This window comes from Mytilus trossulus, chromosome 4, assembly GCF_036588685.1.
Source record: "Mytilus trossulus isolate FHL-02 chromosome 4, PNRI_Mtr1.1.1.hap1, whole genome shotgun sequence".
Taxonomy (NCBI): domain Eukaryota; kingdom Metazoa; phylum Mollusca; class Bivalvia; order Mytilida; family Mytilidae; genus Mytilus; species Mytilus trossulus.
The window spans coordinates 34,347,378-34,362,895 of NC_086376.1; the positions used below are offsets into that span (position 1 = coordinate 34,347,378).

At 31.1% G+C, this 15,518-nt stretch overlaps 1 protein-coding gene across 4 annotated transcripts in view; it reads left to right on the forward strand.

The window, feature by feature from the left end:
• The window catches only part of LOC134715173 (nuclear hormone receptor HR96-like), a 149,108-nt gene that overhangs the window by 43,080 nt on the left and 90,510 nt on the right, over positions 1–15,518 (forward strand). Inside the window, exon 1 of one of the 4 annotated variants that reach the window (XM_063577170.1) lies at positions 11,953–12,112. The exons of the other annotated variants lie outside the window; for them this stretch is intronic. Within the exon in view, the coding sequence (XP_063433240.1) occupies positions 12,083–12,112 (30 nt within the window). The 5' untranslated portion in view covers positions 11,953–12,082. Of the gene's footprint in view, positions 1–11,952; positions 12,113–15,518 lie in introns of those variants that run through there. 4 annotated transcript variants of the gene reach the window in all.

The window sequence follows — 15,518 nt, forward strand, 5'->3', positions numbered from 1 at the left end:
TATTGGAAAGACATTAAGGCAATGTATTTAAAAACTGCTTCGTTAACTTCTAAAATGGATGAAATAATGATTAAATTTCCAGGTAAAATACATATTATTTCATCATAAAGCTACCTTAAGAAAAATAGAAATGAAAAAGTATTGATAAAATACAACTAAAACTCTTTATTAAGGTTTGCTATAATAGTAAATTTGTATGTACTGTTATAATATTCTGTGAATGAATCATGATATTCATGTAATTAAAATGCCTTTTTAGCTCACCTGGTACAGAGAACCATGTGAGCTATTAATGCTTTCACTTGTCATATGTAGTTGTACACTTTTTCAATTATCTTCTCCTCTGAAACAACTGAACCAATTACAACCAACATGACCAATGATGCTTATGATATTGAATAAAGGGTAAAATGATTTTGTGTCATCTGACCTTGACCTCATTTTCATGGTTCAGTAGTCAAAGTTTAGTTTTTGAGTTTTGGTCTTTTTTTCTAATACTATATATATAATGCAATAGGTCAACTATATTTGGTGTATTGGAATATTTTATGATCTATTTGTCAGTCCTGCAGGTTTATTGACTTTGACCTCATTTTCACGGTTCATTGCACAGTGTTAAGTATTTTGTGTTTTGGTCTGTTTTGACGCTGAAATAATGCAGTTTCTGCGAAGAAAATAAATCAACACAAGACAAAACGGAAGACAACATGTTTTCAGTTTGTTTTAAAGGTCTTTTAACAGAGAAATATGGGTTAAACAACAAACCTCTGAGATAGTTTTTCTGCTATACATGCACATACGTTATTTTCAATTTAATTGTACTAGTTTAAACCAATCTCTGCGTTCACATTTAAAGTAAGATCGGTTTACTTTAGATCAATTCAAACTAAACTACCTCTTTTGGTGTTTTAGTTTAGACCGATTGAAGATCGATTCAAAGCGTTCACATTAACCCTAAAACCGATCTAAAGTGAATCGGTCTAGTTTAAATCAATGAAAATGTCCTAGTGTGAACGGGGTCTTATTGATATATGGTAAATTGTCTCTGCATTTGGGCAGCAACATTTTTGTTTCTAGACAAAATCTTTTAAACTATTAGCGATATGTCCACCAAACTTTGCTTGATAATGCCCAATAGGATCAGGAAAACCATGATTTATTTTTGGGAAGGATGATGGAAGTCACTGCAGCTACTAATAGACTGAAATTTGAACAATATTTTAGTTTCTTAATGTTATCTTTTAATCATGTGTCCAAATATAACCAAACTTTTTCTGTTATTGTTTCATTGACCGGAGAAGATCTGACTCCCAAACCATATGCATAGTAAAACCTGCTTTAAAGAGTATCCCAATTTCTAATGTCTGGTCACACTCTTATTGCCCCTATGGGTTAATACCTATGAATTTTCATCTTCAAATCAAAGTTTACCCCACTTTACAAAAAATGTCAGTTTTTTGTTGTCCCATGGTTGACCATTTTATAATTGTTTACCATGCGGGGAGTGCCGATAAAGGTTTAGCACAGGGGACCATACCCCACCTCCTCGTATGAAAATATCTCTACAACAGTTCAAATTGGCATTTTGTAAAATAAAAGAAATAAGTTATAGGGTTTCAGAAAAGGAAATTGACTTGTGGTTCCCTTGATGTGTACCCCTCACCTCCATTTATTCATAAATGATTAGTTTCAACATGAAACTTGAACCAAAATTATTCAAGATATCAATTACTGAAAATATATGTCTAAGAGTTGGGTTTCTTACATTTCAATTGTTAAACAATATGTAAGTCATTTTGTAAGTCTAAAGTTTTCAAATATTTGATAAAATTCATTGTCTTTTTAGTTGGTCTACCTGTATAGAATACATCAGACTATTAGTATTACTGTAGGAGTTTGGTATACACTGTTTGCATTCCAAAACTTCCATTGTCCACTCACTATGTTGGTATGTGTTAAAATGTGTAGGTTATTGTTACTCCCCAAAGGTCATTGCCATCATAGTAACAATAGATCTAGAAAATTTATTCACAAAAGTCTGATTTTTTCTTTCTTGCATTGTTGGCTAATTGATTTTCAAGAAATATTGCTGCTGTGTATTATGACAGAATCTACTTGATGACAGTTGTAGATCGTTTGAAGTTTTCGGCAGGAAGCCAGCGTTATGTTAAACCCATTGGTATCCAATGAGGCGTTCTGATGCTCTTATTTCACTGTTATCAGAACCTGTGACTAGCATTGAATCTTATCTGTTGATATATTTTCCGGCTAGCGATTGATTTTTCCACGTTGATTATGCATTATGTGATGTCCTTACCCGTCAATAATCAGAAAAAGACTAATTGGAGAAGGTTGTTAGAGGATAAAAGTGCTAACGGCCAAGTGTTGTTGGTTCCGAGGACAGCATTTAAAATAGCAGCTGATTTTATGACATTCTCATCAGACATGAAAACACAATTCAAAAAATTATTTTGAAAAGATTTATGACTCCTGGAACTAGTATTTATATGGAAAATTGCATTGTAAGAACTCAGTGTAAAAATTTTATTTATGCCTTTTCATTTTATAAATTAGGATTTTCTTAGGCTAACAAGATGATTTTCAAAGTACCTTTTTTTTAATTGTCAATTTTGACCTTTACTGTTTAAGAGTTATATCCCTTAATTATTGAATCTTGATTTTGGGATTTTCTGAGAAATTTTCTGCACAAAATTAGATTTTCCACATTACAATTATTGAAATATTGATCAATGTATTTGCATTAAGATATTTTTAATTTTCATTCTTGTTGATTTCAATAAATTTAACTGTGTCTTCCATTGCATTTAGATCAAAAAGTAAAAAAAAAAAATTAATAAGAAAATATCAATTTGGTTATGAAATTTTGAGTTTCATTTTTTGTTTGTTTGATAAAGGTCAGATGCATTTCATAAACATTGGATATATTACAACTGAAGTTTAGCTCTAATTGATGAAGAAGTTGTTCTTTCACATACTACTTAGTAAAACTATTGGAATACAATTTATTTGGTAGGAACAATTTTGGTCAAATTAACTTGTAAGTTTTATAATTTCAATGAATTGTTTTGCTGTTTTGTTCAAAATAAAGTTTCCTTTATTGTGAAAAGTTTATTTTATTAATCAAACTAATTTGTTTCTGAATTGACAGAGAAGAAAACGGAGTTCATAAATGGTATCATTTTCTGACTTAAGAATTTCTTTAAGATGTGATTTGTTGTTGAACATTTAAGGAGTGCCTCAGAGTTCCGTGTACTTTAGAATAGATAGATATGTCAAAGTCTGTACAGACTTCAATTACTTTTTAAATTTTGTCTTGGATGTAGTTGATCGCGACCTACATTGATGATGGAATTATAAAAAATATAACGCTGCAAGACGGCAAAAAGACACGTATTCAATAAATGTTGATTGTATTAACATTTGAAATTCACCAAGAGGAAATGAAGTGAATTGAAATACTTGTTGGTGCCAAACAGGATATTGGAAAGACATTAAGGCAATGTATTTAAAAACTGCTTCGTTAACTTCTAAAATGGATGAAATAATGATTAAATTTCCAGGTAAAATACATATTATTTCATCATAAAGCTACCTTAAGAAAAATAGAAATGAAAAAGTATTGATAAAATACAACTAAAACTCTTTATTAAGGTTTGCTATAATAGTAAATTTGTATGTACTGTTATAATATTCTGTGAATGAATCATGATATTCATGTAATTAAAATGCCTTTTTAGCTCACCTGGTACAGAGAACCATGTGAGCTATTAATGCTTTCACTTGTCATATGTAGTTGTACACTTTTTCAATTATCTTCTCCTCTGAAACAACTGAACCAATTACAACCAACATGACCAATGATGCTTATGATATTGAATAAAGGGTAAAATGATTTTGTGTCATCTGACCTTGACCTCATTTTCATGGTTCAGTAGTCAAAGTTTAGTTTTTGAGTTTTGGTCTTTTTTTCTAATACTATATATATAATGCAATAGGTCAACTATATTTGGTGTATTGGAATATTTTATGATCTATTTGTCAGTCCTGCAGGTTTATTGACTTTGACCTCATTTTCACGGTTCATTGCACAGTGTTAAGTATTTTGTGTTTTGGTCTGTTTTGACGCTGAAATAATGCAGTTTCTGCGAAGAAAATAAATCAACACAAGACAAAACGGAAGACAACATGTTTTCAGTTTGTTTTAAAGGTCTTTTAACAGAGAAATATGGGTTAAACAACAAACCTCTGAGATAGTTTTTCTGCTATACATGCACATACGTTATTTTCAATTTAATTGTACTAGTTTAAACCAATCTCTGCGTTCACATTTAAAGTAAGATCGGTTTACTTTAGATCAATTCAAACTAAACTACCTCTTTTGGTGTTTTAGTTTAGACCGATTGAAGATCGATTCAAAGCGTTCACATTAACCCTAAAACCGATCTAAAGTGAATCGGTCTAGTTTAAATCAATGAAAATGTCCTAGTGTGAACGGGGTCTTATTGATATATGGTAAATTGTCTCTGCATTTGGGCAGCAACATTTTTGTTTCTAGACAAAATCTTTTAAACTATTAGCGATATGTCCACCAAACTTTGCTTGATAATGCCCAATAGGATCAGGAAAACCATGATTTATTTTTGGGAAGGATGATGGAAGTCACTGCAGCTACTAATAGACTGAAATTTGAACAATATTTTAGTTTCTTAATGTTATCTTTTAATCATGTGTCCAAATATAACCAAACTTTTTCTGTTATTGTTTCATTGACCGGAGAAGATCTGACTCCCAAACCATATGCATAGTAAAACCTGCTTTAAAGAGTATCCCAATTTCTAATGTCTGGTCACACTCTTATTGCCCCTATGGGTTAATACCTATGAATTTTCATCTTCAAATCAAAGTTTACCCCACTTTACAAAAAATGTCAGTTTTTTGTTGTCCCATGGTTGACCATTTTATAATTGTTTACCATGCGGGGAGTGCCGATAAAGGTTTAGCACAGGGGACCATACCCCACCTCCTCGTATGAAAATATCTCTACAACAGTTCAAATTGGCATTTTGTAAAATAAAAGAAATAAGTTATAGGGTTTCAGAAAAGGAAATTGACTTGTGGTTCCCTTGATGTGTACCCCTCACCTCCATTTATTCATAAATGATTAGTTTCAACATGAAACTTGAACCAAAATTATTCAAGATATCAATTACTGAAAATATATGTCTAAGAGTTGGGTTTCTTACATTTCAATTGTTAAACAATATGTAAGTCATTTTGTAAGTCTAAAGTTTTCAAATATTTGATAAAATTCATTGTCTTTTTAGTTGGTCTACCTGTATAGAATACATCAGACTATTAGTATTACTGTAGGAGTTTGGTATACACTGTTTGCATTCCAAAACTTCCATTGTCCACTCACTATGTTGGTATGTGTTAAAATGTGTAGGTTATTGTTACTCCCCAAAGGTCATTGCCATCATAGTAACAATAGATCTAGAAAATTTATTCACAAAAGTCTGATTTTTTCTTTCTTGCATTGTTGGCTAATTGATTTTCAAGAAATATTGCTGCTGTGTATTATGACAGAATCTACTTGATGACAGTTGTAGATCGTTTGAAGTTTTCGGCAGGAAGCCAGCGTTATGTTAAACCCATTGGTATCCAATGAGGCGTTCTGATGCTCTTATTTCACTGTTATCAGAACCTGTGACTAGCATTGAATCTTATCTGTTGATATATTTTCCGGCTAGCGATTGATTTTTCCACGTTGATTATGCATTATGTGATGTCCTTACCCGTCAATAATCAGAAAAAGACTAATTGGAGAAGGTTGTTAGAGGATAAAAGTGCTAACGGCCAAGTGTTGTTGGTTCCGAGGACAGCATTTAAAATAGCAGCTGATTTTATGACATTCTCATCAGACATGAAAACACAATTCAAAAAATTGTCACTACCAAAATACAGAGGGAAAAAATGTCATTAAAAAAGATGGAATTCCATTGAAAAAAAAAGAGATAAAATAAACATTTATTTATTTTAGAATTAAAAGCAGTAGACAGTGAATTTACAGTTGTGTCGATTTATTCTGTTGATAAATGAGATTGATTTGTGTGTACTCTTACACCTCGGCGTATTTTATCTGTCACAAACAGATCAGTATAGATAACCGTGTAAATGTCTTTATTAGCCATATATGGACATATTCATTACTGTTTTCAAAACAGCGTCTTGGATCATTTGTCTGTGTTTCAATAGATTTTTTATTAAAATTTGTTGAAATGACTGCAGGTTTTAAGTCTAGCTGGGTCTGATATAAATAACATTGAACAGTGCATGGGAAGTAATTAAGTTAAAATGTTTTGAAATAAAAGAACATTTTTAATATTACTTCAGTTGATTATAATACCCAAATATTGATACATTTATTGTATTTGTATATAAATAATGATAAGGAAATGAATGAAAAATTGGAAAATATATATTTGTCCAAGAATAAATGGGGACTAAATATTTATTCTCCTTTGTTTGTCTGTCTTTTTACTGGATAAGGACAAAAATGTAGTTTTTAGATTGGAAACAAAATTTACTATCATATTTTGAGATATTCTGAAATATTAACAAGGTTTAATTTGCATATTTTGCTTATATTTTTTAAATAGATGAATAAAAGATGAATAAAAATATATGAATTTTATTTTACACATTTCAGTTTAATTCATGATATTGTTGGATAATGATCCTTACAAAAAAAATATTATTTTGAAATCTTCAACTCAAATAGTTGAAAGTTTAGAAACCAGAATATAAAGCAGGATTTAGTATATTTAAGCAGTCAGTGAGTTTTTGCTGGCGATTAGACGTTCAAAAAGGCCACTACAGATCAACTCTATTTTACATGAAACTAATAAAAATAGTAGAATTTGTCAATTTTCAGACTAGTGGAAAGGACATAATGATAAATACAAAAAAATGGATATGATTTTCACTTTCAGAAAACGAAAATACTTTAAGTCTGTGGAAATATTATCTTTAAAATATTCTCTAATTATACCTATTTTTACTGCACTGATTTATTTCATTCATTTTCATGTTTGACGTGTCCATCTTCACATACAAAATGACATTTAATAGTGTTTTTATTACTAGGTTATTTTATCCATGCTTTTCTTGTCAAGAAATTCTAGAATTCTGTCACATTTACTGATTTCATGATAATTTAATGTATTGTTGTATAGGTTTGACATTTTTGACACTGATATATCTTATTTCCTGCTTTTACAAAAAGATGACCCCTCAACCTAGTTTGGCTATCTATAATAGGTAATGGACTGTAGACCATATCTAAATGAATCCTTGTACAACATTTTGAAATTTATTTGAAATCAAGTTTTTCATTTTTTATGCAGTTTTGCACATTAGGTATTTTATGAAGGCTTAATTGATTATATTTACTAAAATCTTAAGTATTGAATGTCATTTTATATGGTTTTTCATGTCAATGTCTTTTTTAAAAAACACACTGAATAAATATAAACGATTTTTTATAATACAGATTTCTTATCAACAGGTTTCATAATAAAATCACAATTGTCTAAAATTACTGTAATTATAAGCATAAAGAAATCAATAATTAATTACAAGCTTTTCGTGCTTGATATGCCAAATCGGAAGTCTATCATTGTAAAAATCTAAAAGCAAACTAAATTACCAACTTTAGAAAAGCTTTAATTGTTCAGTCATATTTTTAATATGGGAAAATTATAGATTTGAGGCTCCTAAATATTTTTTCTGGGTATATCGGTCATGAAATATGAATAACTGGGTGTCAATTATGGTCAATTAGACAGCAACCCAGCAAAAATATTTCATATAGATACAAAATACATTTGTCAACAATACACAGGTGTCTGTAAAATATACTTAGCTTTAAAAATCATCACAAGTTCAATTGCATATTGAATCATGTGTTTTGAGCATGTGACAACATGAATGCTATAGATAATTTAACCCAACATTTTTAGGCTCCTGCTTCTGTTAATTAAGCTTTCTGAAAAGATAAATAATAATGTTTAGTGCCAAAACCATTTGGGTTAGCATTTTTATGCCCCACTTAAGGGCATTATGTTTTTTGGTCTGCATCTGTTCTTTGGTTTGTGGGTCCATTCGTTCATCAGTCTGTCTTGCTTCACTCATTTCAGGTTAAAGTTTTTGGATAAAGTTTTAGGAAGAGGTAGTTTTTGATCAATTTGAAGTCCAATCAACATGAAACTTAGTACACATGTTCCCTGTGATATGATCTTTCTAATTTTAATGCCAAATTAGAGATTTGACTTAAATTTCATAGTCCACTGAACATAGAAAATGATAGTGTGAGTTGGGCATCCATGTTCCCTGGACACATTCTTGTTTCACTTCTTCTCTTATAAAATGTTGGGACCCTATATTGAAGAAGTTAGATCTCCCCAGAAATATCAGTTTATCAATTTTGCAAGAAAATATGAATATACAATCTCTTCAGCAGTTTTTTATAGTTACAGAATGTTAAGAGAGGGGGGTCGAAGGAGTCCTGATCCTGTACAGAATGTTAAGAGAGGGGTGTCGAAGGAGTCCTGATCCTGTACAGAATGTTAAGAGAGGGGGGTCGAGGGAGTCCATATCCTGTACTGAATGTTAAGAGAGGGGGGTCGAGGGAGTCCAGATCCTGTACAGAATATTAAGAGAGGGGGGTCGAAGGAGTCCTGATCCTGTACTGAATGTTAAGAGAGGGGGGTCGAGGGAGTCCAGATCCTGTACAGAATATTAAGAGAGGGGGGTCGAAGGAGTCCTGATCCTGAAATCCTGGGCTTAAAAACATGAAATCCAGAGATCTCGAATTTAAAGAAATATAAATCCTGACAACCCAAAATTCCAAAAACGAAATCCTGGATCCCGAAAGGATCAATCCAGAAATCCTGAGCTTAAAAACACCCGATCCTGACATCCCGAAAAAAGGCCCTGCACCCTTTAAGATATGTACAAGTTTACCAACAGATATGATCTATAATCTTATGTTGGTCAAATACTGCAGCATTCTTTTAGATGACACTTATTTTCCTCCATGTTTTAAGATTCTGTTTGGATAAGATGCATATGTAGACAGGGAGTCTATGTAGCCACTACAACAAGTCAATAGATATAATTGGTTCAAAAATATTACATAACATAGCTTCCTTTGAAAAAAAAATCCAGTTTATATTAATGTTTGTGCATAATAATATTTTACACCTTGCATTTAAGTGGTATGTTCTTATCAGTACATGCTGAGGAAATGACAACTTTAAACTTATTTTTGTGAAATTACAAAGGCATCTTTATTGCTTAGCATTCCTATAAAATCACACATATTCAAGCTGCAATGCTGCTAATATCATGGAATTTTCTTTTTATAATTTATATTCGAATTTCAGCCAGGGAAGAACAAGAATTTGTTTTATGCAAATTTGAAGACTGTGCTGATCTTTAGGAGTAGTTATAAAATTAAGAAAGAAAATGGGGAATATGTCATAGAGATAACAACCTGACCAAAGAGCATACATCAGCCGAAGGCCACCAATTGGTGTTCAACGCTGCAAGAAAATACAACACCTGGAGGTAATCCTCAGCTGGCCCCTAAATAAAAATGTGAAAATTGACATCACACTTTTTGGGACGGGCACAAAAATGTGGCAGGGTTAAACATACTTTGTGAGATTTCAACTCTTAACATGTTTTGAGAGATCTCAACCCTAAACATGTTTTGTGAGATATCATCTCAACCCTGAATATGTTGTGTGAGATCTCAACCCTGAACATGTTTTATGAGATCTCAACCCAAGTCCTGCTGCATTATTGTTTAGTGCAGAAAAGCAGAAAAACACACATATGCAATGCAAAATACTATTTTGCCCTAAAAGAGGGACAAAAGATACCAGAGGAACATTCAAAGTCATATAAAAAAATAAACTGACAAAATCTGGCTAAAAAAGAAAAAGACAAACAGTACACAAGACACAACATAAAAAACTAAAAACTTATAAGTAACAGGGACCCCATCAAAAACTGGGGATGATCTCAGGTGTTTCGGAAGGTACCCATCATGTTGCTCATGTTATTACAAACCTTGTAAATAGATCTTTATTCGGTAGGTCTCATTCCTAAAAAAATAATGCTAATAATATAGACCTTAAATACCATACCACTTGTTATAAAATTTCTGTAAATGAAATCATTTTGTGGAAATATTAACGTTGACGGTAAAAAGACCCAAACTTTATTATATTCACTGTGTTATGTATTTTTGCGCTGATGCTATGGAAGGCAATCATCAATGAACCAACTAATGAAAATAAATTCAAGACGTGGGATGTTTTTTAATGGGAAACCAAAACCCCAATACTCTTGATCTTTCTAAGACTATATTGAATTTAACATAAGATTGTTCATTTCATTCCTTCTTACAGCTAATTTCCTAATGCATGTGTAAAGTAAAACTTTGGTTGGCTTGCTTGCTTTGTTTGTTTTGTTGTTAATACAAGCTTTGTAAATAAGATTGACAGCTTTAAACAATATATATATTCATAGTTTAACCTGTATATAATTATATAATATTTGAATTTAATTGGGTGTTATCCTAATGATTGTACAATATAAAAACAAAGCAAGCTAACTTAAGTCTTGCTCTACATGCTTTAGGAAATTAGCTGTAAAAGAAGTGAAAGCTCTGCATCTTCTGATGACACAGTTTCTAGTTACCTTCATCTATATTGAGTCATTGACACCAAATCAGTTAGCAAGAAACAAATCAAGTAAATTTAAATGCTTCGCCTATGAAGTTCTCTGACCTATAAGATGCTGGTGAAGGTAGAGTTACCTTTCCTTGGTAAGATCATGTTAATTACTATTTTATGTTACCTGTAAATTTAAAAGGACATCAGATGATCAGTTGGAGATTATATATATTTAAATGTTAAAACTATCAAGTTTTCTATCATATCATTTTACAAAAAACTAAATTGTATTTTTCATTTTGTAAAGGTAGTTTTTCCACAAGTTAATTGTTAGATTAACCTTTCAAAAAGCATGGGTGTTAGTTTTCTCGGTCTCGGTCTATTCACAAAGAAAAAGTAAATTTTGATTTTGATTTGATCAATAAGAGCTGCTCACATAAGTTTTCCTAATTCATGCAAATACGGTGAAATTTACCATTTTCTTTTTTAAATTATATAAAGTCTGTTTAAATTAAGTCCAGGTGTATAATTTTCCGTGCAACTTTTATTTGCAAACTTTTGAAGATATTTTTAAAGTTTACGGATGAGTTCTGCATTAATAAAATACAAAAAAGTTTGGAAAAACCTGTTGACTTAAAATTTGGGATTTATTTAAGGATGATCATGAAGTAAATAAAACCTCTATATCAGTTAAAGTCATGCATTGTTGTTATTGTAGACTTATTTTTCAAATTTTAGAAATGATCTTTTAATATATTTTGTCAACAAACAAGTAAATCAGACCAATAGCTAAGGATATATTGCTACATGTATATGGTACGCCAAAAGATAGCACTATAGCTCCTTGAAATTTTTATGCAAGATTTTTTTTTACCAGTCTCTTTTGTATTTTCAAAAATAAAAAAATAAATGCAGAGCTAACATAAAACACTGTGTTTCATAATAGTTCTAAATAGGAAACTTTCATATAATTTTTTTTTTTCATTTAGTCATTATTATTTCACTGCAAAGGTACAGACAGTTTTAAATATTTCTTTTTCACTTAAGAAAAAAAAATCCCTTTTGAAGGCCTCACCATTACAATATTTTTGCACAATGAAATGCAAGTTACATCATGTTTGTATAATAATAACAGATAACTATTATAGCCCCTTCATTATGATATCTTTATAAAATGCATCAATAATTTTCTAGCAGTAATACACAGTATTTCCTATTAGCCTATTATTTTATGCCTAAGTTCAGAGTTGAACGGTTTGAAGTGTATATGGGGGTGGGATTTAATCATTTACATTTAGGAATACACACCAGATGACATGTTTAGTTTGTTTTCTAAACAAATAGAGGTATGTAAAACGTGTATTGATTCAAATTTTGTACTACAAATAGTGAAAATAATGTCATTACTAAGTGTGCATAATTGTTTATCAAGAAAAAATGGCTAGGTCTGATTGATTCAACTGTTAAATATTCTTCTTTTGCTGCTGGCTATAAAATTTCCTGTGAACAGTGGGGAGTCTAAATGATCTTTAGGAATTTGTTTACTGATTTACATTTTGTTTATATCAGTTATTTATCATACATATTATGTTTAAGGCATCTATATTTTATATTTATTTGGACATTAAAATTTGAAAATTATTTAAGTTGAAAATTTAAATGTTTCCGTGAGGCCTATAACGTATATCATAATGGATTTTAAGTAGATGTATTTGTTCATTGCCAACCAAGTGTTTAAAATCTTTTGTTTATATAGATCTGAGATAGACTTTATAGACACCTTTGTTAACGTTCAACAAGTGTATTTTGCGAGGATCATTTCCTTGGATAATTAAAAAGAAATGAATGAAGAGGGGCATAGCTGATTTACAAATGTATTTGATATGATCATAAAACTATGTAAAATATAAGCATACAAAATTGAACTCCTGACAACATATTTGATACCTTAATTTTTTGTGCTGATAAGAGCATTTTTATTGAAATAGAAAGAGTTATTGCATTTCTAAAACCTGTATTCTGTATTTTGGCTCAGAGTAAGATTTTTTAGAGGACTTTCTCGAGTATAAGATTTTGTAGGATTTATTATCCATATAAATTGATACAGTTAGAAATTATTGGTTGATTATTTAGGGAATCAATGAAGCACGACTGAAGGGGAACCCCTTACAGACCGTCAGTAACCCCCTCCCCCTTATATAATTTTCTGGATCTGCCACTGAGGTCCCTTTGTTTCCATCTGTTTTGTTTAGGTTTTCTATCTATGGCTTAAGGATTTCCTTAACATTTTTTAGATCTGGGAGATCTCTTTCCACAACATGTAGAAAAATAGAATGTTATCATTTATCTAATCAAATACTGTTGTATCATTTTACTGGTGATATCAAATATAAAATACATTTGGGAGAAGATGGGGCGGTCTATTGATAAAATATCATCCCAGTGTAAATAACATACATTCTGATATAGAATAAAATGGCCTTCATGTCAGTTTACATGTATGAAAATTGAGTTTAGGTTGCTCACCTCTGAGAATTTGTTTTTTGTTCCAAGAGACTCATTTCTGCAATTTTATCCCTTTTTGACGGTGGTGTAATTTATTGATGAGTTTCTAATGTAATTAGGATATCAGACTTTCAGTATTGAATACAGATCTTTTTTCACCATTTGATGGAATATGATGAATACACAATGGTAAACAATAGAAAAATAGAAACTGTCGTCAGCTGTCAGTAAAAAAGAGACCAGAGAGATAAAGATAAAAAATGTGTTGGGTAAAGCTGAGGCAATTACATCTAATACCTTGTTTGAGCTTTCACAGCTTGAACTGTAGTACTGCTATTTCTACTGGACTACAGAGACTTCAGTTGTGTTCCATGACATTTCTACTTTTATATGATTTTGGACCGATGGCACTTATTTTGGAGTTAATTTAAAGCCATTATTTTATTACTATATGATTGTTTTAGCTCTATGTCACATTTGTTTTATAAGATGACCTGACAAAAGGCCTTTGCAGTTACAAAATCTCTTGTACAAAGCATAACAAAATAACTCTTCCTTGACTGAAATTAATTTTTGAAACTACATGTACTGTATATACCTTTGATAAAAATGGCCAACATAACTTTCTAAGTAGGTGATTGAAATGACATTTTGTCTTGAACATGATAAAGCAGGACTGTTTATAACTGTCTGTCTATCTGGTCTTCAGTTTATTGAGAATGTTTTATCCAGATGTGATATTGAAGGGAGGGGTCTTCGGTTTATTGAGGGAGGGGGTCTAAGCTGAATTTATCAAAGACCAATCTAAAATCATTTACTTTAGTGAGTTGGTTCTAACCTATTGCAAAAAGCTGTCTTCTAAATTAAGTTGTTTTTTGATATATTTAGGTTGTTGGGTTGCTGTCTAATTGGAGTTTAACCCTTATCTGATTTTATTAATATATGCTACTGAATTAAAATGTGTTGGACTTTGAAATTAATAGTACATTTCTTCCTATGATACTATCAGATAGTCTGGTAAGGTGTCGGACAGACTCTTATCAGTCTTTTATACAAATAATACCAATCATGATGTTTAATCAATAGATCATAAATTATACTTATAATTGAGTACTTACTGTAGACATTATACCTACATGCTTAAAGGTGATAATCTCAGAAAAACTTATTAGTTCTCTTTATATAAATAAATTCACAAGAACTTAGATTTGTGTTTAATAAAAACAGGCTATTTATCATGTTTATTGATTTTAGTTCTTTGACTTGATGTAATCAGAATGGTTTTTATTTAGTTCAGACTTTTCATGTCAACTGCAACAAGGGGGGTTTTAATCGACCTTGACTATCCATGAGGGTCTCAACTGGTCAGTGAATTGTCTAGTTATCTAGTGGTCACAGATACCTAACCTGCAGCATTTGAAAAATAATTGTATTGTTTCCTGGTCCAAATCATTCCATGATAATTTTATATAGAGACTCTCTATTTATTATCAGGAAACCACAATATTTTGAATTTTTCCAACTATCAATTACCATATCATTGGATTGGTAAAAGTCAGGTAACAACGAAAATTGTTGAACTTTACTGTCTTAGAAGTGGTCCAAAACATTCCATCAATCTCAATGAATTTCATGTGAGAGCTGTGGTGTAGTGCATTGGACTACTAACAGAAAGGTTCCTGGTTCGATTCCCATCTAGGATGAAAATTTCAGGGACTAAATTTTTGGCTCTCCCTTGACACCATTTGCGAGTATGGTCTTGAGGAAACGATGATAGTCCGTCGGAAGAGGACAATAAATAGGTGATCCGTGTTAAGAGAGAGCCATATCTCTTGCATGTTAAAGACACCCTTGTAGATTTCGAAAAAGAGCAGGCTAATGCCGCTTCAAGGCAGCACTCGCACCCGCAAAGTGGAAAGGTATTAATATAAGTAGCAAAACTTGTTTCCCGATCCACTATAAATAAATATGTTTAAACTAATGAATTTCAAAAAGGTGAAAATGTTTCATTTAATTGATAGGGTTTTTATTATTTTTGGTATGTCAATATATGAACTTCAGAAGATATGTTGCATATCAATATAAGAGACTCAGCCGGAAAAGAGAGAAAAAGAAAATATCTACTATTATGTATATATATATATAGCAATTAACAATTGGTAAAGTCCTTGATATGTTAGTACTTTTAATATCCTACCTTTCAAAAGGCAAAACAAAGTGATAAACAAATTTTCAATATAATCAACA